The 27995-nt window shown below is 36.3% G+C and overlaps 1 protein-coding gene, 1 long non-coding RNA gene and 1 other non-coding gene across 3 annotated transcripts in view; all 3 read left to right on the top strand.

Annotated features, from left to right (window-relative positions):
* Window positions 1-12058, top strand: part of LOC114255353 — a 57114-nt gene extending 45056 nt beyond the window's left edge. Inside the window, exons 2-3 of the long non-coding RNA XR_003626638.2 lie at window positions 10014-10170; window positions 10347-12058. This is a non-coding gene — a long non-coding RNA (uncharacterized LOC114255353). The remainder of the gene's footprint in view (window positions 1-10013; window positions 10171-10346) is intronic.
* Trnak-cuu lies at window positions 7022-7094 on the top strand. The gene has a single exon. It is a non-coding gene; the product is annotated as a tRNA-Lys (tRNA).
* A 656-nt stretch (window positions 12059-12714) lies between the features above and the next one.
* LOC105830038 overlaps window positions 12715-27995 on the top strand; it is a 91607-nt gene continuing 76326 nt past the window's right edge. Inside the window, exon 1 of the mRNA XM_012669166.3 lies at window positions 12715-14005. Coding sequence (XP_012524620.1) covers window positions 12715-14005 — 1291 coding nt within the window. The remainder of the gene's footprint in view (window positions 14006-27995) is intronic.

The raw sequence follows: 27995 nt of genomic DNA, 5'->3' as shown, positions 1-27995 counted from the left end.
GTCGCATTCTTCCCCGGCTTTTCTCGTATTTTTTTTCCCTTGTCCTCCGCCCGAGGCCAACTCGATTCCTCCCCCCCCTCCCCCCCTCTCTCTCTCTCTCTCTCGTGCCATCGTTGCTGCCGATGTTAAGAACCCAGGAGGAAGATTTCGGTGAACTACTTAACGCTCTGAACTCCGTAACCCTCAATTAATCAATCTCACGGAGTGAGATTGTGCTTGATTCCGGATGGCAACTTGATCAGCGAGCGTCGGCCGACTTTGAAAAGTTGGAGCTCGAAAGTTTTTCAGGAAACGGAGAAGCACTTTCCAAGACGAAATTAAAGATGAAGTTAAATAAACGATTGAAGATGATTTTTAATCTAGTGATAAGCCACTGCAAAGAGAGCAATTCGAGCAGTCGTGAGAGAAGTTAAAGTAAAATTGGAGATGTTTAATAAATATTAAACTTTAAAAAAATGTAGCAAATTTTAAAAATGTAAAATTGTCTTTTCAAGTAATTAATTTAGTATGCAATTTACACATTTTTCTCAGCGTATTTTATTAAAAATGTGCTTTTTTTTAAACACAACGTAATGCAATGATACAGTCTAATAAAATAAAATATTATGCGTGAAAAGATTAAAACCAAACTCAAGGCTCGAAGTGGAACATCAAGATATCATGTATTTAGAGTTAAATGCGGCTGTCTAATTTTGATCGGCCAAATTAAAGGTGAATTCTCCGACTATTATAGGGATCATGTCAGTAAGCGCAGGCTTACGATCGTCGACCCGAAAAAAATAGGCGCACATATAATCCTTATCGGTGAACCGCATCTATCGTCCGGCTCCGAAAAATCGGACCTGATTCACGTCGTGAGGGAGCGGCGGCGCCCTACGGAGTCTGTTTCCCTGCTACCCCCTTGAAAGAGTTTACAAGAACACATCTAGCGCGCCTCGACAATAGACACACAGGGGCATTTATAATGAACGGGCCGAGTGTGAGCATTTTATTTTCTCCTCCGTTCGTCCCGCTCGCGCGAGCGCTCGTCTCCTCGCCCATCTCTTCCTGAAAACTAATACGTGAGTTCGGTCCCGAACGCGCTATCTTTGCATACATTAATCACGGCGAAGGGGTTGGCGCGGGAATTGTTTTTTCGAGAGGCGATCGTGCCGGTCACCATCACCTCTTTCCCTTTCGGCGACACAGCGACCCTTTATCCTGAGAAATTCTATACCTATGCCGGAATGCCGAATTGAATCGCATTAGAGGCGACCCGGACGACATTTTCTCAGATTTTAAGATCGGAAAGACGCGATCTTATCCGATGCGAGATATTTTCGTATGTTCGGAGATTCGGTAGGATTTTGTATTAACTGAAAGAGAAAATCGTATGTAACCGAGCTATGCGATGAATGAAAGAATTTCCTATTGGAATTTTGAAGTTCTGATTTCTAAAATCTTTATGCAATAAACGTATTTTGATATACTTATGTCCATTTCCACCAATACAGATTAACTTCAATTTAGATTTAGCAAATAAGCAAAAGTTTTGTTTTTAAATAATTTAAAAATAAGTTGTGTCTCAATTTGTTAAATGTCAAATAGCAAAAATAGTAGAGAAAAAATAACTGTTGATACTACAAAACCGAACAGATTTGTAAGAGTATTTAATCAAAAAAGTATTTATTGAAATTTTAAACTCCCAGTAAAACGTGATACACACTATAACTAAATTATTATTACTTGTTATTATTTATTAAGATTAAATAACGTAATTCCAATAAAAAGAAAATATACGAAAAAATAAATTATACATTAAAAAAATCTCTTTTTATCCGCAAAAAAGTTCTACAACCACATAGTTAACAACACACTATATTTGTTCATAAAAAGCCTTTAAAATGCAACAATCTTGTCGTGCAACTTCTGATTCATTCGCTCATTATTAATCCAGCCATCCCGGGCCATTCATTAACAGGAGATTAAATAACAAGGTGTAATTTAGATTCCGAAAAGTTACGGGAATCCTTGAACTACTCGCGGTCATGGACTCCACCGTTTCATTTAGTGTTCCTAGGTCATTCGCTCCCTGACCGATTGGTTTCATCCATCACAAGTCGTAGAGAAGGAAGTCGAGGACTGAACAATCTGATTCCTAAGGTTCAACTTGTGTGGCGTTTGTAAAATGTATAGAGTACCCGAGCTACCCGGGGACACAAAACCTTTGTGACGACCCCTTTTTACGCCCTTCTAAAGATTCCGGAACGTGACAACTTGCTTCTTTATGACACCTACATTCTATTCAATAAGAAAAGAGTCTAACATTCTAATGCGACGTGTAAACATTTGTAAATGGTTCACAGGACAAGAAAATTGGATATACATATAATGAAACTGAAAACATAAAACTAAAATTTCTTTGTCGCGCTCATTAGGATGATTAATGTACATTGCATTAAAATTTTTCAAATTATTTATTTACTGTTTATTAGACGTTTTTGTTCATTAAAGTTTGATTATTAAATTTAAAAAATTTAAAAATAAATAAAAAAATTACGTTATTTTCTTGTCATATATAAAAAATACAGATTGCAGAAAGTGTTGCAATATACAACGTGTACACACTAAAAAAAATTTAACAATAATAATTAAATAACCTTTGGTAAAATAATTTGAAGGAAATGTTTAGTTAATTATATCTATATATTTGATTAATAATATTCAAAATTTAATATTAATAATTGTTTGGTAATCGCATTGCTATTATGTTTGACTATTAATATAATTACTGAAAATTATTATTCAAACATTTGATTAAAATTTAATAAAAATTTATGTACATATACATATATATTTACTATTTAAATAAATATGTTTAAATCTCTGCTGATAATGTGTTATATAATATCAATGACATTTTATTTGTCAAGTCAAATTAAAAATATTAATTAAACTTTTTTTGCATATTAAAAAAAAGTTTATTTCAATAACTACTATAGTTTAAAGTAACAAAAAAAATGTTAACAGCACATGGTATTCCTAAGTGGTCACCCATCCAAGTACTAACCATGCCCAATGCTGCTTGACTTCAGTATGAGAATTGATTTTTTTTTAAATAGTGTTTATTTAATCTTTTTGTATAATATTGATGTAACATAACAAGAATTCTTTAGATAACTTTTTTTAGATAAACTGTAAAATGATTAACTATTAAATACAATTCCATATACTTTTTTCTCCACACTCTAATTTATAACATTTTTTTGTTAAGAGAACTGATTTTTATAGTATAAGAAGAAATTTTTTTACTATAAAAATAAATTTTCAAAGAATACAAATTTATCTTCCGTGGATAGATTTTCTTATAAACAGTGGAAGACACAAAACATGCGAAGGTGGCCATAAAATGGATCGTCTAAAATTGTGCTGAGATGTTTACTTCGCGCGGAGGAAACGGGGCCGATGGTTCCTTATCAAAAAAATCAGGCGAGGATAATCAGTTAAGGGGTTAATCTTCTTACTCCGGCATGCATGCCCCGTGCATTCTGACTTCAAAGTTGCGCAGGTGAACCGACCGCGTAATCACTGTTATTACGATAATCGTTTATTACGAGCGAATAGAAATAAAAATCGCGCCTGGAGCACATTGAATTACGCCCATCCACCTTGTGTACGCTTGTATCTACGTACGTACAAGTGTACCTACGTCTACGGAGGCTCTTTTAATCACTTACACAGGGGACCCTCTGCAAACTTTCACGGAGCGAATCTCCCTTTTTATTTTTCTCCGATTGCCCACCGTCTTCCTCGCTTATCCAGAATTTTCAATTACAATACTTATTTGGAAATATTGTCTGGTATATTTAATCGTCTAACCGGGACGGATAGTATACCAAATACGTACATAAGAACGATAAGATCAACTCTTAAAACAAAAAAACATTATTTCACTTTAAAGATATAATCAAAATTATTTCATAAAATTAGGATAGCGAACAGTAAAAAATACTTTTTTATGTCAACAAGAAATCTAGTAAAATATGAAATTTCGAAATTTAATCTAATTTAATTCAAAAAATAAATAAAATGTTTTTATTCGATATTTACTTACTAATCTTTATAGTTCAAAACAAGTAAGATTATTTAATAAATGTAATTTTCTAATGATACATACATATGTACAGATGTATGTTTCAAATTTTATAAAAATAATAATACAAACAGAATATTATGTGCAAGAAAAAAATATGATATAAATATTATGATAGTAACTCTTAAAGATTGAATATAAAAATATATCATTATACGTAGCTAACACTTAATAACTGTTCAACGATCCGTAAATAATGTATAAATGCACTAATATCGTACGCATTTGTCGATATTAATATGCATGCGCATAATATTAAGGGAATTTATCGCTGATTGCCGGCCGCTAGTACACGTATCGAGTGAAAAGAAGTTCTAATTGCAGATACTGTAAAGAAAAATTTATTACCGTGAGCATAAATTTATCGTCTATTACGTTGAATATCATCAGATACATACCTATGATCACATATCTTATCTAATTATAAAGCCACGTGAGCTCGGATGTTTCCAATTTTTATCATGCATCAAAAAACACCGAGCATGCATAAAAAAAGAATCGAGCCGACAGGAAATAAAATCGCAATCTAAAAGTTCGCTTTTGTCACTCAATTCTGTGTTTACGCGCTTCATTGTCACTTAAAATATCTTACTTCAAGTAAATGTACATATAAATATTAAATACTATTTATTTTTTTATATTTGTTACACATAGAATACTTAAGTTCATTAAATTGTTTTATACATCCTTTAAATAAATATTTCTATTAAATCTTTTCCCCAGTACTGTTTATATTATTAGAAAATATCGCCTCTTCGGGAGCTGTTCAGGTATTGTGAGCCTCCTTGGCGTCTAAGTCATTGGATATACCTATGAAACACGCGGTATGCCCAGTGAACGTACGAAATACGCGATGAAAATGCCCGCCGGGTCAAATTATCCTTCGATTATTCGCGTCCGGAGGGGATGGGACATCCACCCCATCGCCTCCGTTCGCCGATGACGTCTTCTTATTGCATCTTATTTCGCGCTCTTTTCTTCTTCTTTGATCTTATTTCCCTCGGCTACTCGTCGTACCCTATAAACCGCGCACGACGAACGACGGCATCATGTCTTCGGTCGGAAATCAGGGATGCGATAAGCAAACACTCTACCTGCTCGCCGCTCTATTATTAAACTATAAAATCCCGCCACTCCATTGGCGCAGAAACTTTCGCGGATAACGCTGAATTATTTCCCGAGCACGCATGCTCCGACGAGATTTAATTAACACACTCCCATAAAATCTAATTATTTTGTAAAAGTTTATGTATCTGCGAGCCATGTGCGCAGTGTGAAAATATTCTTATAAAAATCGCTTATATTTCTCATTTGCGTTTACCTCTGTAATAATTAATATTTTCTAAGAATTTTTAATATTGAGAATTTTAGATTGTACCTATACCAAAGTAATTTAATCGAATCACATTTTTTTTAATATTTACGCTTACATAAAATAGTCTAACTTTTACATCGTAAGTAACAGATAAGTAATAAATCAAATCGGGATATTTTAACAAATGGAACTTTTCTTGTTACGTGAGTTAGGTATCGCGCCATTGTGTATGCGACTTATTCTTTTACCGCTATAGTTTGGTCACGCCCTTGTTCACGGCGAGGATTATAACATCATCGTCGAAAAATCCTCAAGCTCGTTATAATGCATAAATAAGTGCAAACGCAATGACGCCCCCTAATTAAGCGGTCCCCGCTTATGCGAATGACGATCTGTCGAAGAACAAGCACATAGAAATATATTCCATGTATTCACAAATTTTTATAAAGTAGTTTATTCTCGTTCACTTTTGAGCATCGCTCTACAAATTGTGATTCGCCAGGAATGTATTAATTTGCATAATCACGTAAAGCATTTTCGTCTCGCCAGAAATTACACCGTAAAAAAGTTATCCTATTTATCCAGATTAATCTATTTTTATCTATCATGTCTATTCGAATATTCAGCACTACATAATAAAACATAATGAGATTCAATCTATTTTTAGCATAGAAAAACAAATTTCGTGCTCTAAAAAACTGGTTCTTTTTTACATTTTTGAATCGGAAACTTTTGGACTTTATTACCTACATTACATGCACATATTGCAAATTATAAATTAGATATGATAAGAAAAGAGATATTTGTGACACACACACACACACACACACACACACACACACACACACACACACACACACACACACACGAGGCAAAGTTACTATTACAGAATACCATTCAGTGATAAACGTACGGTGCATATTATTGCTATTATTTTTTTTTAGAAATTAATCGATAAAATAAATTGAAAATTTGGTTACATCCTGTATAAATCAATCTACAATGACAGCTGTAATGATTTAATTTTTTTTACTTGCTTGAGATAAAAGAATGACGATATCGATTATCAAAGATTCATGTTCTCAAAATATATTTGATAAATGAAAAGTTCATCTCCAATTATTATAAATAATTATGTCATAATAATCTTGCATTTAATGTTATATAATGTTAATATAAATAATATAATCTTAAAGATAATCATAAATATCTCTATTTTACTTTAGTTTACTTATTATTTTATTTTTTTGTTCGATGTTCGATATTTAATTTATTAATTTTTTATAATTTACTTTAGGTTTATTTAATTACATTCTATTAATTATATACGATCAGTCGTACTAATTGTAAATACATACTCAGATGTGTATTAATACTCAAGTATGTATTTATAATTAGTACAAAACCTTTCATAATAAATGATATTATACGTTATCAATAAATTGATTTTTAATCTTATTTTTATATGGTCGTTTTTTGATCTTTGTTCAAATACTTTTGCGAAGAAAGATAATTATATGTAACAAAATAATAAAGTAGATTGTACCGAGCAATGTTTTAACAGAATACCATAAGCCCGGCTAGCTCAGTCGGTAGAGCATGAGACTCTTAATCTCAGGGTCGTGGGTTCGAGCCCCACGTTGGGCGAATTTAATTTTTTATTTCGATTTCCTATAAATGTATTACATTTATATACAAATTAAAAATATCACTATACTCGCGCGTAAAGAGAGTAATACACGATATTACAATTTTACTCATAGATAAAAGATTTCTTATTATTTTGATTATATGTTATATATAAATCATTTTTAATAAAAAAATTAAAAATTTTCTGAGCTTTTACTTTTGGAGCTTATTATGTCGTGTTGAATACATTAATTTTATCATTTTATGAAAATTTCTTTTCACCTAATAAAAAAATATATATTTTGGAGATACATTTAAAACCAGCTATTAATTTCATTTACCATTTAAATTTTTTAGAGGTTTCTAGGACAATCACCTTTTCTGTTATCTAGAGGCACTTTTTGAAATTCATATATTCAAACACGGCAGTAGATGATAACCTCGATGTTTGATAGTCTCTGATGTTCGACGTTCAATGATCGAATTTTAATGATGCAAAATGATAAGGCAATTTAGTTAAAAAACCACTTTTTCTTTTTATTTGGTTGTAAAAAAATATTTAAAACATTTATAAATGAAATCTATCAAAAATTTCTTTTTCCTTTTTTGTTTCAGAAAAAAGCTATCCTAGAGCAGAATTTCCTTTGTGTTTCTATCTATTTTTAAGAAGAAACATCCACGACCCATCTAACTTTGGATGCGATCCACTTGGCACTACAAACATTTTGAAGTTATTTGTAGCGTTAAGGATTACATTTTTTAACAATTATAAAAAAACGGAGAGAAAACGGGAGATGATTACATATAATTTTATTCCTCCTAAATTTTTAATTTTTTATTACATCTAATTTTATAAATCTATTTTTTTGAAATAAGTAGTAAAGTATTTTTTAATTTTGCTATTTCTGTTTTGATGTCAATTAATGTAAATTATTTTGCGTAAAAAGATAGATAAACTGTAGTTTATTTCAAATTTTTTTATTTTAATTTCTACTATTGCTGAAAAAATTTTTTGCGACTTATCAAAAATTGCTTTGCGGTTCACTAATGAATCGCAATCCATTGGGAATTTCTGGCAAATCTTAGAGATATATAAGGTATCTGAAATATCTGTAGGACTTAGCGATTAATGAGTTTTGTGTATGTATGTGTAAAAGTTTCGCTATAGATACATACCAAATTACTTTTTCTAAGAAACCAATATCATCCACGACGAATAGTTATCGTGTTATTATCCGATAAATAGTCACTATCTGACTATTTTATCTATCAGTGATAATAATGAAAAATATATAACAGATAAAATTTTATTGTAATAATTTGAAAAAAATAAAATGTTTTGTTAAGTAAAATAGTACTTAATTATGAATCAACTCAATATAATACACATAATAAATAATCAATAAAAGTAACTCTTGATTAGCAATTTTAAAATTATTATACATTCTTTGTTAATGTTTCGAGATAAGAGAGAATAATGAAAATTAGATAATTTTAATTAAAAAAAAAGGGGTTATAGTAATCAAAGTTATTAAAGTTATGAAAATTATAAATTTATACATAATTTCATGTTTTTTACCGAAAAGACACGAATTCTAAATGTCCATATATAAATAATCCATATCTATAAAAACATCTGTCACTCTTTATCTCGTTGCCTCTCTCGTTTTCGCGATATGCTCGACAGCACAGGAAATTTGACGAACAGCCGTAAAAGTGGAAGACACGTACAATTAGGAATGCGTTTGTCGTGTTGCACGATGAGAGGTATCTCTCTATTATCTTACTAGAAGATAGGGATGCGCGCGTAAGAAGTAGACATTTCCACTTCTGGAGTGCACTAGTGTTGGAGAGTGAAGGGAACAATCGATATATATCATTCAGACAGTTGCACGTACACTTTTTCGAATTGCTTCATTGCCTTAATCGTCGTATTTCTTTTGAATAAAATTGCAGTACTACTTGTTACAAAATTCCGGACATTGATTAAGCGGAAATTACGCCAAGAAATTGATATAAAAAAATGTTTAAATTAACTGAAAAATAAACGTCAGCTATTCTGTGTATCGTATTACATAGAAATCCATGCATTCCACGCAAAACATGCGATTTGCAATACTTATAATTAGTAATTAAATCTAACTTCAACTTAAATATTGCGAACATTTTGCTTCGTAAACTTGCTTTTAAATACTGTTAATTGCTTGCAATTTACAAATTTTTAATTCATATACTTATATGACGTGTGCAATAATTCAACAGAAATTTATGTAGAACGGATTCTTTTCATTTTCAAAAAGTATGAATAATAAGTAATAAAATATATACTATACAAATTATTTGAAAACAATATTTAAATACAAATAATTTTTAAGTTGTCTATTTAGAGTATAACTATTTTTAACAATGCATAAAATTTATTTAATACAAATAAAATTTAATAATATAAAAAGAAAACAGTTAAAATATATTACGAAAATAATATTCTCGTGTATTTACATACTTTAAATAAACTTGTGATTATATGTAACATTTCAGTTTTAGAATCATGAGTACTTTCTTATCTGTTTTTATTCTCACTTTTTAAATCTTCTATTCTTTTTCCTAAATTAAGTTTTAATTTTATCAAAACCAACTAAAAGTTAAATTTGTCCTCTAATATAAAGTAAATCACAATTTGTTTAAAAAAATCATTTTCCTTCTCCTCTAATTTTTCGATTAGAGTATTTTATGATAAAAGAGTCAATATATAATCACTGCTCAATAGCCCTTAAGTCGTATTGTATAATAGATGGATGACTATCCGGAACATAATTACATTAGTTACATTCGCGCTTAATATTAGAAGTTTCACTCGTGCAAGAACTTGAAAAGGAGCTTAACTGTCACCGATTACACAAACTCAATCTAACCGCAAGATCTGCTTTCTGTTCGTAGAAGCATCCCGCGTACCGTTTGACCCAGGCAACTTTCAATTCCAAATAAGAGAGAATGGAAAAAAGAAGATCCAGCCGAAGGAAAACGAGATGTCACAATCTGTACACGGCTAGCGACAGCAACAGTAGCAGTATCTGATCATAGCGCATGTATGCCGGTAGTGTAAAAAAATGTCAAAAACCATTTCGCTAAAAGGAGCTGCACGCGGAAAGAGGTGGTGATAAAAGAGAGACTAAAAGAGAGAGGGGGGGGGGGATTTAAAAAACAGGCGGAGAGAAAACCTAATGCGGGCGCGCGTGCAAGAGACGATTTCTGAGCAATTTATCTTTTCAGATTCGCAGGTGTTCGTGCACACGTCCTTCGCGGCCTTTGTCACCAATCATCCTTCTCTTCTCGCTAATGAGTAGCCGTCGCTCTTTATCACTTCTCTGTTCTGTGACCGCTACAGAAAGAGAAGAAGAGAGAGTACAACGAGAACAGTATTCTCCGGTGCGACGGATCCGGGATAGACCAGGTGAACCGAAGGACGATTCGTGGCTGAAGGGAGGAGAGCCGAAGGGACGAGGTTTACGCGAGAAGAGCGGAACGAAGAGGAACGAGGAAGAGATGGACGAATAGAAGAAATCGAGGTAGAAGAGCCAAGATAGGGAAGAAGAAGAAAAGGAACATCAAGTGAGAGTGAGAGGATAAGAAGCTCTTAAGAAGAAGAAGAAGTAGTAGAAGAAGAGGCTTATCAGCTCGTAAGAGAAGAAAGAGATGGTAGAGAGAAAAAGCTGCGGCGCGCACCAGTGGTAGTGACGGTGACCGATGATGGTGGTGGTGGTGGCGATGATTCTGTCGGTGGTGGTAACGTTGGTACGGTAGCAACTGCGGAGCGAGCCAACATCCAGATCTGTCGCGTGCTGCGTGCCGCTCAGGAATGGGACGGAAGCCGGGACATGCGAGTACGCCGCGATACCGTGCGCAGCGGGACCTGGACGAGGACGAGGACGTGGCCCCGACCACGATGTGGCGACAACAATTTCGATAATGACGACGACAACGTAGTGACGACGGCTGATAGCGACGGCTACTATTAACAAGTCAGCTCTTTCGAGTTCCCGGAGCGCGGGATGGGATGGATGCTGCTGCGGCGGTCCCGTGTGAGTAGAACGAGTCGCGTCGTCTGTCCCGTTGGTGTAGTGTTGGTGGTTTCACTCTTGGCCTCCGCCACCGCCGCCAAGCCGCCGTGGTGTGCGCTCGTGTGCCGCCGCCGCCGCCGCCGCTGCTGCCGCTGCCGCCGCCGCCGCCGCCGCCGCCGCGCCGGTTCGGTCTCTCTACGAGAGCGAATCGAGGAGCGTGGCCCGAACTCGGCGAGTCGGGGAAGTGAACTGCGGCACTCGTTCAGTAGTTTCTCGGACGCCGCACCGGCACCATCCGACGACCCTGCGAGATAACCCCACGCGTGGCCGCGACCCCCCCCCCCCCCTGTGAGACAATTACGACAAGTGCGTACGCGAAATCTGGCCGCGTGAGATCGCGCAGCTCCGGTCCGGTCTTTCCTCCGTCACGGCGTCATTGACGAACGATCCCGCAGTGTCTATCCCGGAACCGAAGGGATCGGCGGCGAATCGAGGCTCGCCGTGAAGATTTTTAGCATTTTATTCGAAACATTCTTCTCGAATCACGTGGGAAGGTGCGCGCCTGTCGTGCGCGACACGGCAATCGGTTTTACAAATCGGTTCTCGACTTTTCTTTCACCTTTGACTTTTCATCGTCGCACAACTTCGCGGAAGCTCACAGTAGGAGTATCCTACGAAGGGAGGTCCCAATGTTTCTTCTTCGGATAATGATAACCAGTGGTGAAGTAGTGATAGTGCGTTACGTGGGGATCTGTTCGTCGCGTCGATCTTTCGCGGGAGGATTCTCCTGTGCGTAATCACGACCGCGAGAAGAGGGTACGCGCGTGAGATATATCGATAAGGCCAGCGAGACCGACAAAAGAGAGGGAAGAGAAAACGCGAGGTAATGCACGTCAGCTCTCGCCGATTAATAATCAGAAGGAGGGAAAAAGTGAAAGAAAAAGAAGAGAGACAGGACCAGCCTAAATAAAGTCATTTAAAGATCGGCCTCAACCGATCGTCATCAACGGGGAAACGACCCGCCAGGATCATTCGCAGTGTACCGAGTATCCTCGGCCGCTGTCGGATATCGGGCAAAGGAGAGGATCGATGTCACCTCGCGAATCGATCGCGCGTCGTTTCTCGCCGAGTCGTCGGTCCGGAATCCGGCGATCAGCTGATCCGGCAGATAAGAATTGCGCGGCCGTTACCGGGGCGCGCGGTGTGTAACGTGTAATCGTAAACCGGTGCGACCGACGCGGCAGCCGCAAGAATGCGAGAGAATCGAAAGCGCGACGACGGTGCATGGACGGTAACAGCGGACTGGCAGCCGCATCCCTCGTTCTCAGCGGCCCACGTCGTCTCGAGGCACCCTCTTCGGAGGCGGAAGTGACCGGAAGTTGGCCTTCTTAATATCAATTGGCAGCGCGCGCGGTCATCATCAACCGTACCGACCGATGACACTTCTCGCGATTGTTAAACACGGAATCGCGAGGAGGATTTACATAAGAGATCTATAATAAATCCAGAGGAAACGGCAGTAATCCCCAACGCGGACAAGAGGGAGGAGGGTAAAGGAGGAAGAGTCGGATGAGACCGTCATGCCCGCTGAGATCGGCACGGGCGGGCATAGGGTGCTGCACTGTGATTCCCATGCCGACCGCCCAATTGCGATATCGATTTACGTGCCGTCCCCGTCGAGCGATGAGCGCCGAATCAATCGCGTAAACTCGCCCGTGAAAACGGTGTTCAACGATGACAAATTGAACGAGTCGCAGGGAGAAGCTCCGAAGGATCAGCCACAAAAGACTGAACGTCGCGTGAGAAAAGCGGAGTCGTCAGACCGCGGGCGCGGAAAGAACCCATCATGTAATCACGGTGAAAGTTCACCCACGAGGATTCTGAGAATCGCTGGCAAAAAGGAAACGGTCCAAGGCGGACGTCACTTCCTGGCAAAGAGTGGCGCGTCGCAGCGGCAACGAAGGGGAGGGGGAGGAGAGGAGGACGGCGACGGATTTCTCGGAGCATGTCGCGCGTCGAGGGAATCTCCGTACGGGAACGAGGATGTCACCAGGGACGAACGTTTCTCGGTCACGTGGAGCTCGCGGGAGGACGCGGGCGAGGACGGGAGGCTCGTGCGAGGAACGGAGTCGCGGCTGCACCGGGACGACGGGACGGAGCGATATCGGCTCGCAGTAGCGGATGTGAGGGTGAACACGATCGCGAGGCGTCGAAGTCTCCGGAATCGATCCTGGACGAGACCACGGCCGTCGTCGTCCCGCGGGAGTAGGGCGGCTCTCGACGCGGATCTGATCGGCGATCAGCCGCGAACTACAGGGGGTGATCCTCCTCTCTCTAGTCACCACTCGCGCGCTATTCGCGCGGAGGTAGAAATCTATGGGGACGGACGTCGAGACGTCGACGAGAGGTTTCTCGGCGTGAAATTCGGTAGTGAGACGCGGACGGATGAAGACGAACGATCGGACGATCCGGGACGACGTGATGTACGCCCGGAGGACAGGCGGGATAAGAGGCCCGGCCAGGATTCCACGGACAGGAAGCGGCTCGATCGCGTTCGCTCTTTCCTGCAGCTGGCCGTCCTCGTCTTCCTAATCGCGTTCGGACGATACGGGCCGCTCGGCTCGTCCAGTGTGCTGGGAGTCAGTGCTAGACCGGTCGCGAACGGCTTAAGTGTTTTGGGAATTATCGGTGCAGTGAACGCGAGGTCAGTCGATCTGACCGGCGACGCGGGTACGCGGGCCGAGAGATCGGCCAATCTCTCTCACATCACCGGAACCTCGAGGAAAATACAAATGTATATCATGAACCGGCACCTGCAGATCCTGCCGGATGGTACGGTGAACGGTGCCAAGAACGACAGCTCGATCTATAGTAAGTATTCTGCAGATATATATCATCACTCGATGACTTTTAAATTAACAAGTGTAACGTGATCATAGGATAAACCGTTTAAAAAGTTACGACGCGAATTATGACACAAGTTTAATATATTCAATATAAATCGTTAATTCAGACTTAAATACTTACTAACAATTCAATTTACTTTTTCGTAAATTATTAAATAGATCCGTAGATTTTGAAAAAAACGCAAAATTGAAACGAGACCTCGGTAAAGCTTTATGTAACAGTAAGGTATCACAAAGTTTGCATTTCTTCATGATCAAATCCTAATCGGCATTAGAGCGATATTACTAATTAAAGTTGTCTAACAGGTTTCTTTTCAACTCGTATACATGTCGATTATGCGACGTTGTCGAAACAGCGTCAAATTTATTTTAGTCTCAGACTAACATCTCTGTATTTTTAGCCAGCTAATAATAAATATCGGCGTACGGTTTTTGTTTAATATTTTAATTACCATTTTTCGTATTCTGACACATACGAAACAAAATAGGAAATTAAAAATCATCTGTCGTCCTTATAATTAATAATTATAGAATCTATTCAACGAATTTTTAGATTCTTATACTAAAAAGAATTCCCATATAAATTTAATTCGCTATAGAAATTAAAATTCAGAATTTACATTACTCTTAAATTAATTTGTTATTATAAACAATTTATAAATATTTTAAAATAATACAATTCTCTTTTTTAATAAATTAAACTCTTAAACTTCTGAAACCTCTTTCTATCTGCTTTATTTTTTATTTGTAACGATTTAATCAATGATGCAACAGAAAACATGATCAAAATCTCCGTTTTTCTTCCAATCTCAATGTAATCGATTAATGTTTCTAAAATCGTGATCACTCTCTAATGATTGTAAGTTTTTAATCTGATAATCGTGACTATCTAAACGACTCATGTCGCTTATTAATTAATGAATGTGTAATCGAATGTTACCCTTGAACCTTGTCTTTTAAATTACAATGCTAATTACATACATCGAATGTCCATTCATAAAATTTATCCGAACGATACCGAGAGACTCTTTCCAATATCGACCGCGTATTTCGACACTCGATTCAAACAAGAATTCCGCAAAATCAGAGTGGCTGCTGAGCAATCGATATAGGGTCAGCTGCCTTCACTGCAACTCGATATCTGTCCGGATTTGTCTATTCAATAAGCAACGTTGTGATCACTGCTCCGATTCAACGTTGCCGATATAATTGCATTGTTGCGATATCAAAGTAATATTATGTGGATAATTGTAATAACGTTCAAGCTTTGTGTGTTTTAATTCGTATAAACAAATCAGCTTTATGCATTAAAAATCGTAAAGAAATTTATAGACGATTTTTGAACAGTACTACTTTAATTAAAAAATTGTCAGACCAATTCCTCAATAGCAACCTTTTCTCATTATTTACGTTACGCAATAATTTTTCCACACAGAAAACTGACTAAATTACATTTTTATTAAATGCTGATCAAAGAAGACTGTGTAAGATATTTCTTTTATATATTATAATGAAATGTAGAAAAATTCTTAGAAAAGAGCTGTCTGCTGTCTGAAAAGAGAGCCGGTCCAAGAATACTGTTCTCGTAACTAGACCGCGCTGACCTTTGCCGAAACTTTGATCAAGCGTCTGGCCGCTAGAAAGTGTGATCCTATTTGCATTTCTCCGAACATATTTATTCACAGACGATGAAATCAGGTTAACCTCGGACACACCTATGTATAACCACCCAAAGTTTAACTAGACATCGAATAAAATCTATGATGGGAAAACTCGATAGAGAAATCATTCCATTTAAAGTTAAGTTATATTTCCCTTCGAATTCCAAGAAAAAAAAGAAATATCTAAAATGAAGTAAGACATGTTCCACAAACATTTTCCACACATGCACCAAACTTATTAACTGATAGATTGTTAGAGCAGTTTTTTTGGAATGATTACATGTTATAAAGTAAGCGAAAAGATGAATTAGAATGTTTCATGCTTGTATAACAATGGCATTTGAATAATTCTGTGAGTTGTGTAACAGAGAATTAATGCACAATTTCAAATGAATAAATAATAAAAATGCGACGTCTCATGTATATTATGCCATAAAAACTGGCTCTCGTAGAACCGGTATTACAATAACGAAACTGATACATTTAGTCACTAATTGAGCGAAAAATTAGTGAGCATTAACTGCTCTTAGTGGAAAAACTTTTTGGAATTAATAATAAATCACAACTTTCCGAGATTTATATCTAGCTCAGATACTTTCTAAATGGGAATCAATGTATTATTCACTTTACAGTACTGTGCTTATTACTGTAATAATCAATTCTACGCTCACAATTATAAATAGCAGTTGCTCCTCCATTAAAATAGATTTAATTTTGATTAACTACGAATTACTGAACAAATGCTTCCTGATAAAGAATAAGCAATCACTTCCAATCAGTCATAACTTTGGTAAATATGAAGTAAGAGCACAGCTCAAGAAACAAAAGAAAAAGGTAATGTTATCCGAAATCCATTGTCTCTTTGAATTTTACGAATACTACAAGAGATCCGATTTTAAATTCTTTAAACTGTCCTTTTTCCCTTTTTAATATTCTTATCGCAATTTACAAAAATGCTATCATTACAATAATAATCAGACGAACATAATTCACAAAGTGTTAATAACGTCAGAATTTTGTAAGACATATGTATGCGAATATCGACGTGTTGTCCGATAGACAGCCACGCAGCATTAAGTTTAATATAAATACGACGTGTTTCCGATCACCTTAATTATTCGCTCGCGCGCGCGCGATCGGCAGTCCTGATTTACATAAATCACGCAACCGGCGATACAAGCCGAGCCTAACAGACACCTATTCCTAGTCGGCATCGGTTCCGTACGTCGCTCGCACGCACGGGGAAATCAATGAACCGTCTAGTTCCGCCGCACGTCCACTATTCCGCCGTCTAATTGCTTTCTTTGCGTAATGCGTGCCCTACGTGAGCGCGCACGCAACACGGTCGTGTATTCTACGTTATACTACGTTCGCGCGCGTGAAGTAGCCGGGATGAGTGGCGGCGGTGCCGTTCAGTCACTTGGAAGTCACCCAAACGCGACGCCCCGATGTCCGACGACGACGACGAGGACGTCCGCGATAATAGCGCGACTACTTTAATCTTAGGGGTTCGGGTAATTGGAGTTAAACATTCCGTGCACTCGCGCCGCGACGTCAGATCCCGGTGGATCAATCATCGAGGAATTCAACCTGATGGAATCTCGTTTCTGGATACGTTCGTCTTCCTTAGCAGGAGAACTTCACCTAGGAATGTTAACGCACCCCGCGGGTCTGTAGCATCGCGCGATCGCTGACGAGCGGGCTCGGGACGAGTCCGGCGGACGATTTTCTCGTTCACGGATTTCTACGTGGTATTTTTTCGATGTTAATACGACGACGGCTGTGACTGCAGTCGGGTCAGACGGTGCGGAGCGTAAAGCAGCGGAGAAATGAATATTCATCAACAGCTGTCGATGAATAATCAAAAGGCGATAAAAACGAGACGAGTGGGTGTGTTGATCGAAAAATACGGTGGAAAGATGTTCCTACAATGTATTTGAATCCCCTCTGTGGCACTATGAAAATAGTAATGCATAACTGTGGGGACAGACTTGCCAGGTTCTCTGCTCTGCGTAAGATATGAGTAAAAAGAAAATAGGCAGTTTCTTGATATCGTGATGTATACATATATCGCATTCTTTACGTTATACATATTTCAGTTACATCAATGTATTTAACCTGACGGTCAATCTGCAACATTCACTTTCCACGTAAATGTCAAAATATATAAGTAAATTCGGGATTTATGCAATTCAATTATGTTCAAAAATTGAAAATGAAAGTGCATTTATAATGGAAATATGTCACACAAAAGAGTTCAGTAAAAAAATAACACAATAAAAAGTGAGATAAATTCTTCTTTCACTTAAAAAATGTTTTTAAAATTAGTAAAATCAGTTAAAACGAGTTTATGACATTAAAACGATGCAGTTGCCATGGTTTACTTTTTGATCAAAAATTTTATCCTTCTTCAGATATTGATGACAATCGATAATACAATCCTAAAACAGGTTGCAAGGATAAAGATTTTATTTTTCTTTCGACGAAAAGAAGTTTCTCTTCCGAAAATATTTGCAGAAACTAACGTAAGGATAATGCATCGATTACAGCAGGATCGCGGAATGTGCATGCACTGCGGCACGCACCGTTTTGCACGTAACTCCACTTCGTCGTATTACTCTTTCTCGGTAAAGCTGATCGTGCACTTCGACGAATAATGCTTTAAGCGATAGCGGAAACCCCTTAATGCAAATTAATATGAGCAAATCATTTTAATTTGATTCGATTAAGAGAAATGACTCGAGCAACCAATTATTATTATCTCGTGTCATCTTCGATTCTAATTTTCTGACAGTAATCGCAACGTTCAAGCAGATTGTAAAGAAAAATACGAGAACGGGCAAAGCAATAAATCTGTCTCCGTAATTTGATAATAAAAGTTGAAAAAGATTCAATGCTCCAAATCCAAATAATGTTATTATTTAAAGAAAAAACATGATAATTAAGTAGTGGCGTAAATAACTATAAAGATTGCGAGATCGTGACCTCCTATAGTGACTCTGTAAACTTTCCGATTCATTCACGAAATTTTATGAATGATAACATGTGTCGCGATTCGATGATAAATTTAAACGGCAAATAATTGCGGGAATGAGCCTTTAAAATCAAAAGACTGGAAAAAATATCTTCCTAATTATCTCATACGCATACTTATCGCATGACTTTAATAAGAAAAGTTGGTTCATTAAAAGAAAGATAAGAAAGAAATTATAGAACTGAATTAATTTCCTAATAAGATCAATTTCAATAAATATCCGAATGCAAGAGATTTAAAGAGATTTAACTTTGTGGGAAAGTGTTGTATACTATTAACTGTAATATAATGACTGGGAAAGCGCGTTAATGTTTTTGCCGCTTGTTGATGGAAATTAGGGATTTCCACCGTGTCATTAAGTAATTATTACATTCCACGTGTCTTTACAATGTAACGTAATTGTCATTTTTCCTGTTTTGTTAATTCCGTACTTCCGTATCGTAATTAAATTTGCACCGTGGCTCAAAAGTTCATTATTTGCATGAACGTATTTCGCAAGCAAATGACGTCATAGATTTGCATATGTTATTTCTAAACGAAAACCGCGTAACCGGTTAAAGTATTAACTATCTTGAGACCTTGCGGAATTCTTGATATCAATGCGAAACGATAATTCAGATAATCCGCGGCGATAACATATGCAGAACGAGATTGACGACACCTTCTTCCGAATTCGATTTCAGAATGCAGGCGATAATTAATGACCAACGTTGCAACGATTAATCAAGCTGCGCCGACAACGACAGCTTAAGGAGTGCAAATTTCGCGCCTGTGATCCGATAAAAGTCTGAGTTATCGTCGAACGCCGCTGGAACTAGTCGATGATAAATGTCCTTAACACAAAATTATATTCTACTGCACGTATATTTTCATTCTTGTAATTATATCCTTTGTGACTTTTGACTCGCATGAGTCAATTAAAACTTTTTTTTTATAAATATAAAATTATCGTGGAACCGAGATTTTTAACTATTATATAAAGAAAATTCAAAAAGCTTTGTTAAAAATGTTATTAATACAAAATTTTAATTTCAAACAGAGTATTATTAAGAACGAGAGTGATGCAATACTTCGAGAAATAAAACAGCTCTCAGAAAACAAAGTACGAAAACTTTTCGTCCTATTCTCATGCTACTTCTATTCTATCGTAATGTTTATCATCGGGAATTTTGCACGGAACCTCGAGAGAGAGAGACCTCCAAAGTAGGATTCAATCTTCTAACTCTTTATTACAAATTTCCTACGCTCTCCTTTTGTAATCTTCGCCTCGTGGTATCGCGGGTGGTCAAGCCGAAGCCGTCGGCTAGACAGGGCCCATCGCGGAGTCGTGCAGGAGCAAAAGGTGTTCGGCGAAACTATTAATAAGGCAGCACGAAAGCTAACAGACCGAAGGCGCGGGGTGTACGCGTGTGCTTCGCACGAAAGGGGATTAATGCCCGATGCCTCCTTCGGTCCGAAATCCTCTTCGTGACGGATGACGATATACGGGGTCAATTCCCGAATATTAAATCGCGGTATCAAGAGGCGACGACAAACCAGTTTTATGAATGAACGCACTCGATTCGTCGTATCAAAATAAGTGCACTGAGAATTGCATCGCGCTGAGCGCCCAGCAAGGCATACATAAATCATTTGTATATACTACTTTCCTAACCAAGTTGATTCTTAATAATCTTTTTCTTAAATTATTCTCACATGCGATGTAATGCTCTTACAGGACGATTGCCTGAACTGTGTGATTACTATATAATAAAATATAATATTAAAGAAAGTTCGGCGCTATAATCAAAATAATATAGCTCGAAATATATTTTATATATTTTTATAATTTGTTATATGTATAATTTTTATGTACGCGAATATTATGTTCATGTGTGCGTCGTATGAAATATATGCTAATAATGGAATATTGTCCGTTGATATTATATATCTTAAGATTATATCAAGTAATTACATCGTTTATCAATTTTGATGACTAGATTAATAAATGATAATTATATTGGACGAGCAAATTGAATAGAGGAAAATGGAAAATTTATAAATTTGTAACATGTATAATTTCCAAGAGATTAAATCTAATAAAATTATAAATTATTTTAAACTTTAAGATATTTTTAAAATATTAAATGTAAGTATTGGAATACATTAAAATTTTATTTTTTCATTAATTATATTTTAATAGAAATTTAACATAAATTACTATTAATTACTAAAATATGTAATATGAAGATTGAAAAGATTGCAACATATATAATTTTTTTTCATCACTATAAAACATTTTTCATCAATTATTCTAAAAACAAAAAAGCTATTATGCTAAATTAAATTCATGAAATACTCGCGATTGTATTCAGATTAATATACAATGTGTACGACACAAATTCGTTACAGTTCCTCATTCTAACAAAACTTTGACTATTAAGCTACCGTTATAATATCACTAATTTCGAGATCGACATTATCTACATCTACATCGTCACGGATACTATTTACAGGCACGGTACAATTTTTTCACATGTTAATACCGTTAGTATTTTTTTTTTTCGATATTTAACCAGACAGATGACTTTCACCGATTGACCAGATGCTGATTTTGTCGTATAAAAATCTCGCTTTGATGGATGACGATGGACACGCCTATGAACTTGCCAAACCTGCTAGATATTGTAAGACGTTTTCCACGACACTGACTTCACCGCGTTCCTGATATACGTCCTACACAAATATTTCATCAAGCTCTATGTGCGCTCTGCGATGTGCAAAAGTCCTCTACGTGTTATTCGCACGAAGTACTCGTGGCGAACGAAAACAGTTGTCGACAGCGTGGCGTGCATTTTGTAAACCACCAAAAAGCGACATTAATGAACGATTTATTGCTCAGTTGCAAAAATAAGAACATATTACTCTGCCTCTGGTTGCATTGTATAAATAAAGCTTCAAGTTTTTTCTTATAAAGTATAATCTTTCCATTAAAATAAAAATATACGGCAATATGACAGATCTTTCATCAAGTTCACTTTTCTGCTCTCAAAATCTATATTGTATAAAATTTCCGTAGCTACAAAACGTTTGTATTTATCTTTATTAAACTTTTTATGCTGTGTTTTTAATATTATTGCATGTTAATTTAATATAAGATAATGTGTTATTTAAATATCTCGTATTAAATTGACATTCAATATTTCTTAGTATTAAAATAAATTTATAAATAAGTTAAATTACTTCCTAACGTATTCATCTTGTGTTAAATTAACACAAAAATTCGAGTGAACCGTTTGAGACATGAAACATATGTCAAATGTAAAACAAATTTTTTGTGTATTTTAATTTCTGAGAAATAAATTATTTCAAGTGACAAATTATACATATATTGAAATGTATAAAACTAATGAGAAACGATAAGAAATCGTCTAAAGAATTTACCGTTAAACGTTGATGCAGCACCCGTGGAACATCTTTCGGTGAAAAAAACTTGACTTTTGTCGCGAGTTAAGCTCAACCGTAAAAATAGTGACGGCGTTTTTCTCTACGTGTTTTGACATTAAGTGGGTTAAGTGCGTTTCGCTTCATCAGTTATCACTTAGCTCGCGTCGACGGGAACGCACTATGCTTTCGTAAAAATGAAACGTTTTCAGACTGACTTCGTTGCCAATCTGCCAATCTATTTGCGGCACGTAATTCCCGTTGCATTCGTACGTGCGGAACGTAAATGTCAAACGCGAGCGTGATGCATCACGCATTAAGGATATCTCATTGATTACCGTGTTTACCGTGACAACATTGCATTTAATTCGCATTGGACGACACCTTTCACGGATTTTAAGTGACGCGGTGGATATGTTCTCAACCTTGAAGAGCGTGGGGCTTTTATTAATTATTACAGACAACAGTGTCTGTACAATGTTCTGCTGTTGAAATATCGCAACGAAAAAAAATATTACATCGACCCAAAGTACTGTACAGGTACCCTGTTTAGTGAAACAGAGGGTCTTATCTAAAGTTGTATGAACACTCACCATTTCCTGAATCCTGGCTGAACAACGATGACGCATCCTGAAAAAAACATTTATTAAATTTTAGTAAATTAGCGCAAATGTGAACTATCTCAAAAATTTGTCCATTTTATTTCATAAATTATAAATAGTAAGACTTATTCAAATAAATTTATTCGATATTACAATAACAATATAAATCGTTACTAGTTGTTATATAAAGAAATGCTTAATAAATGTAACAGAATAAATAAACACTTTCAAGAAATTAATATCTGTAAAATCATGTTTGACAAGAAAATATATTTGTTATGACATTATATTCATATTTCAAATTATCCAGGATATTATTTTAAATGAGCATGCTTCATATGCAACGATTTATATCTTAGTAGTAAGAAGTTGTAGCTTTGCTAAAGCAGACATTATGCATACAGGTTTAGTTGATAGCGAAATAGGTACATGAAAAAGATGATATCGCCTTTTCTTCTATGTTCCTTTCGATCAACATATTTTCAAAGTAGTATTGAAAATTATACATCGTACGCAGGATACGGATGTTAGCGAATCAATGTTGCATATTATCATTTCGAGTTGCACCCGATCAGTTAAAGCAGGAGCGTAGACTTTTGCATAACGCATAAGAAAATCGATCGATCAGGATCCTGTATTTTCCTCCCTATAATAGAAAGGTTTCTGATTGGTTAATTTTCTTATACGTTGTGCAAAAGTGCTGTCGCTTAGACGGCGAAGAAACGTGTCAGGATTTATAATAGTCACATTCATCACATTTCACTTGTTCTTTCTTAAATCATTCGTAGTCTTCTTTTTTTTTTTTTAATTTTATATGACTGATATGAACAATTTTTGCTTTGATTGTGCTTGTGATAAACTAATCAAATTAAGAGTTTTCTCTTTTAATAATAATACAAATAGACATAATACGTAATACATTAAAAAGCCCAAGATTAACAACAAAAACGATCAGGGAATTTTGTTTCGATCAATATATTAGTCGAATTAGAAATTTCTTTCAAAGATAAAATAGATAAATATCATAAATAGATAAATGTCATAGATATCACATTAGTAGTGAGCATGCCACGAGCAATTTCCGCACGCAAAGAACATAATCGGGACGTCAAACAAGCTTGTCTGCGAAGCTGTGAAAAATTGGGGTTCCTTATTGACGACTTTTACTCACCACGGCTCACGCGTTTATCCGCTTCATTAGTAACACGTTGAAGGATAACGATAATAAATGATTCCCCTAAGAAGCCGCGATGATTAACGGAGAGAGTCGACACCTACCGCTAAATCAATTTCGTTCAATCAGTTTACCTGTTTGGCTCTTGTATATACAGCTTTTCAGCAATAAATTGATACCCAAAAATCCATACGGAATAACGGAAGATGTCTATTCTTGCGTCTATCGAATCGGTATCCGTGGTACTTTTCATGCAAATGATAAATAAATCAGATACGCTCAAACGTCTCAAACATTTTCAGCAAATGCCTCATTAATTTTAAAATAATCTTAAAAGTGAATGTGATAATAAATAAAATAAAACTTAAATAGATAGTTTTATAAAAAAAATATTAGAGATAATTATCTTTTTATGTGTAATTCAAATTTGCAATAAAAAATACTAAGTTCTTTTCATTTTAAAAGATGTGTGTGCAAGTAGTTTTGTATACTTTGTGTATATTTTAATTATAACTTGTATATAAGATAAACAACAATTTATAAATTAAATTTGGTGCCTTGACATTTTTGTTTTTTAAAAAAGTTTAATTATTACAATTTTTGTTGATTATATAATAAAATATTAATTTTAAATCGCAATTACTAAAATAGTTACTCCAAAACAAAATCGTATTATACGTATTATAATAACTGTAAATTCTCCCCAAATAAGAATATTTTGATTTAGTTTGCCTGTGCCAGAATCATTTTACTATCACATTTAGGAGCGGTTCTAATTTTTTTTCGGACTGTTTCGGTTAGATTCGAGTGTCGGTCCGAGAAAAAGAGACTATGCTCTCGTCTCTGGGTTATCTCACTTCTTCGTTACGGTCATAAACCGCGAGCAGGCCTTCCGATTCGAAACGTCGATCGTAATTATGACCGACGACATGGTTGCGTGCAATTAATACATAATAAATTTTAACGCACAATCGATTTGCCGCGAACCCCGAGGCCGCAAAAAGAAAAAAAAAGTACTCAAAATTATGAGCTAGTGCCTTTTAAATCATGTCAAAAGTACGTTTGAATGAGTATGCATTCAAACGTGCATTTTCAAAGTATGTATTCGTTGGAGATTATTTTTAATTTAACTCGCAACTTGCATAAATAGGAAGATAATAGCAAGATAAAAATAATACTGAATAAGATTTAAAAAAATAGAAAGCTCAATTTCGCGGAATATACACAGATCGAAGATTGAATTTTGGTTGCATTAAAAAAAAAATAGCAAGCATTTAGATCTAAATTTACTAAATTGATTAAATCTTTTACAGCTTCAAACATTTCTCAATGTTTTAAATTTAAACACCATTTAAAGTATTTTTAAGTATAATATTTAAAAATGGAGATAGAAATAATTTTAAAATATCATATTATTGGCATGTGGCATTAATCTACTTTTATTTCATCGCAATTAAATAAATATCAGTTCACATAGTAAAATAACTACATAGTAGTAAAATTATTACTCTTGTGCCGTTGGAATATTGGAAATAATTGTTGCAGCGTTTTAATCAAAAGGGAATGAAATCGTCCTTTTCGAAAGGACGAAGAGAAAATGTGAGAAAATGAGGATCGAGGCCCAGAACAACTATAAATATAAAACCGACGACTGAAACTCTGGAACCCCTGCAGCTGATAGCACTTAGCTCCCAATGGCACACGTAGCATGCTGCGCGGTTGATTGGCCCGGTGCTTTTAATTGAAATATCCCGGACGTAAGTAACTCAAACGAACGTTGAAGGAATGCTAATGATCGTTTAATCGATCACTTATGTACTGTTCTTTATCCTCGTAAACGGACATAATTTCTTTTAATCGATTTCTTTCTCCTTTCTTTTAGAGAAAAGGTGAACGTACGAGAATATAAAGTTGTTACTTCACAATTGAATGCTCACTCCACTTCTTTCTTCGAGACGCGAGGAAATAAAACCTTGGATTAAAAGTTAATGTAGGAAGGAAAACGTACGCGCGTAATAAAGATGTTCGCGGGACTGTATATCTGATTTCTTATCTGCAATTGATATGACTATCGCGAGCGAGAAGATTGCCGTGAAATTACTGCTAAGTGATTTGATATGGTAATGTTGTATGTGCACCGCGGAGCTTAGAAATGCGAAGTAGAGAATTAAAGGCGCGATATTGCATGATTAACAAGCCCGTGACGATTTGCGGGCTACAGCCGCGGTGACCGCGTGTAATCGAGTATATTTGCACTGCTAAATATCTGCCAGATTGCTATAATAATTACTATGCAATTATGTTGCCTTTGATTTATCGCTCGCGATTGCGATATGCATCGGGAACGACGGACGGTCGGTTCCGCTTGCGCTATCAGCTGTTAAAACCGAGCGATTAAAGGCAGACCAGCAAAGTGAGACCTTTCGCGAATGTGACGAGGAGCTATCTTGATTAACGGTAAACCCGCGATTGTGGTACGCGGAAATTGTTGCGTATTCGCAATTGGCGATGCGAACTCGCGGTCGCGAAGGCGCCGGAAGGCGTCGCGTCGCGCCGTGCGCCGTCGAGTTATCTCGACGCGACCAATCGGCAAGAAATACGATCGGCTGATTAGATTCCAAAATTAGTCGATGGAATTCCGCGCGCGACAATTAGCGAGAACCGGCGTGGCGCAATTATCGCCCGATAGTCCGGATTTCAATGTCGCTAGACGCGACTTTTTCCGTCACGTGCGCGACATGTTAAAATCGAATAGCGCGATCTGCATTAGGATGTGCATCGAATAGTTGATCATCGACAGCTGCTAATCCCAGGATTATCCTACGATGCAAATCGTAATAATAATTATCTTCTATTAGACATCAAGCAAAACTGCAAAACTAATTATCACGCGAAATCATTTTGTATCGACTCGATTCTGCCAGATTAGGGTGCAAGGTCGCTCTCCTTATGTCGGATTCTATCGAATGGAACGTGTTCGCGTGCAATATGCCAAGTCATCGAAGCATTCACAGGTCTGTCGATGATAAATGACTTGGAGTTACTTCCCCGACTGTCATCGAAAAAGTTGCGATAATTAATTGCTATGAGTGTAACTTGTCACCATGCAAATCGTTTCATAATATTTATAAATTATGGAATGATCTACAAATAACAATATGAAGAGAGTATATGGCTAAATGGATAAAGATAGTGAAAGAGTATTATTTAAAACTAGCAAGAAGAATACAAATTGACAATTGGCATTACAAAAACGACGTTTGAAAACCACGATAATTTAATAGAGAAAGCGGCGACGCACCTAGTACGAACAAATGAATGAATTTTGCATGCGGGATTTCCGAGAAACAACTTAGCACGCAAATCTTAAGACAAAGGTGCAGTGATTCACTCTGTGAAGCCAATCACTTGTATTGAAATCGATAAAGATAACGTTCTCGTATCCAATTCCCTTATTCTAAATTCGTAATTCGATAATATTGTATATCTGTCAACGACATAGAAACAGCCATTTCCGCATGTGCGAAGGCGTTATGTGCTAGATGTAACTTCCAAGAAAACTAATACGTCTTGTGGATATATAAGAGATAGGTCTCAATAAAGATATCTTCAAGATATTTTTAAAAGATGTCTAGAAGTAAAAAAAACTCCAAAAGTCAAAAAATTCTTAATTACATGATGATAATTTTATAAAAAATATTTGTAAACATTTTTCTTTCTAAAAAAACATTTTTTTTATAAATATTAGTCAGATAAGATGTCTACATCTTATTATTATTATTAAAGACACTGATCGCATCATAAATTTGAAAATTTCGTACATGTTACAATACGAAAGACTATCAATCATAGTTCGAAAGCGAGACCACCGGAAGGTCATCGTTGGCAACATCTAGGAATCATTATATCAGCGATGACTTAGAAGTATAGCATTAATTATAAAATATCTATTATACGACGGTGCGTGACGAAATTGTCGTCAATCTCATAAATCGACAGAGCGTCACGCTAAGTGGATCCTTATTAATGATGTAACGTCCGACGGATCGTCCGATGCGATG

The sequence above is a fragment of the Monomorium pharaonis genome, chromosome 10, assembly GCF_013373865.1.
Source record: "Monomorium pharaonis isolate MP-MQ-018 chromosome 10, ASM1337386v2, whole genome shotgun sequence".
In the NCBI taxonomy this organism is placed as follows: domain Eukaryota; kingdom Metazoa; phylum Arthropoda; class Insecta; order Hymenoptera; family Formicidae; genus Monomorium; species Monomorium pharaonis.
This window is presented reverse-complemented; position numbering and strand designations above follow the sequence as displayed.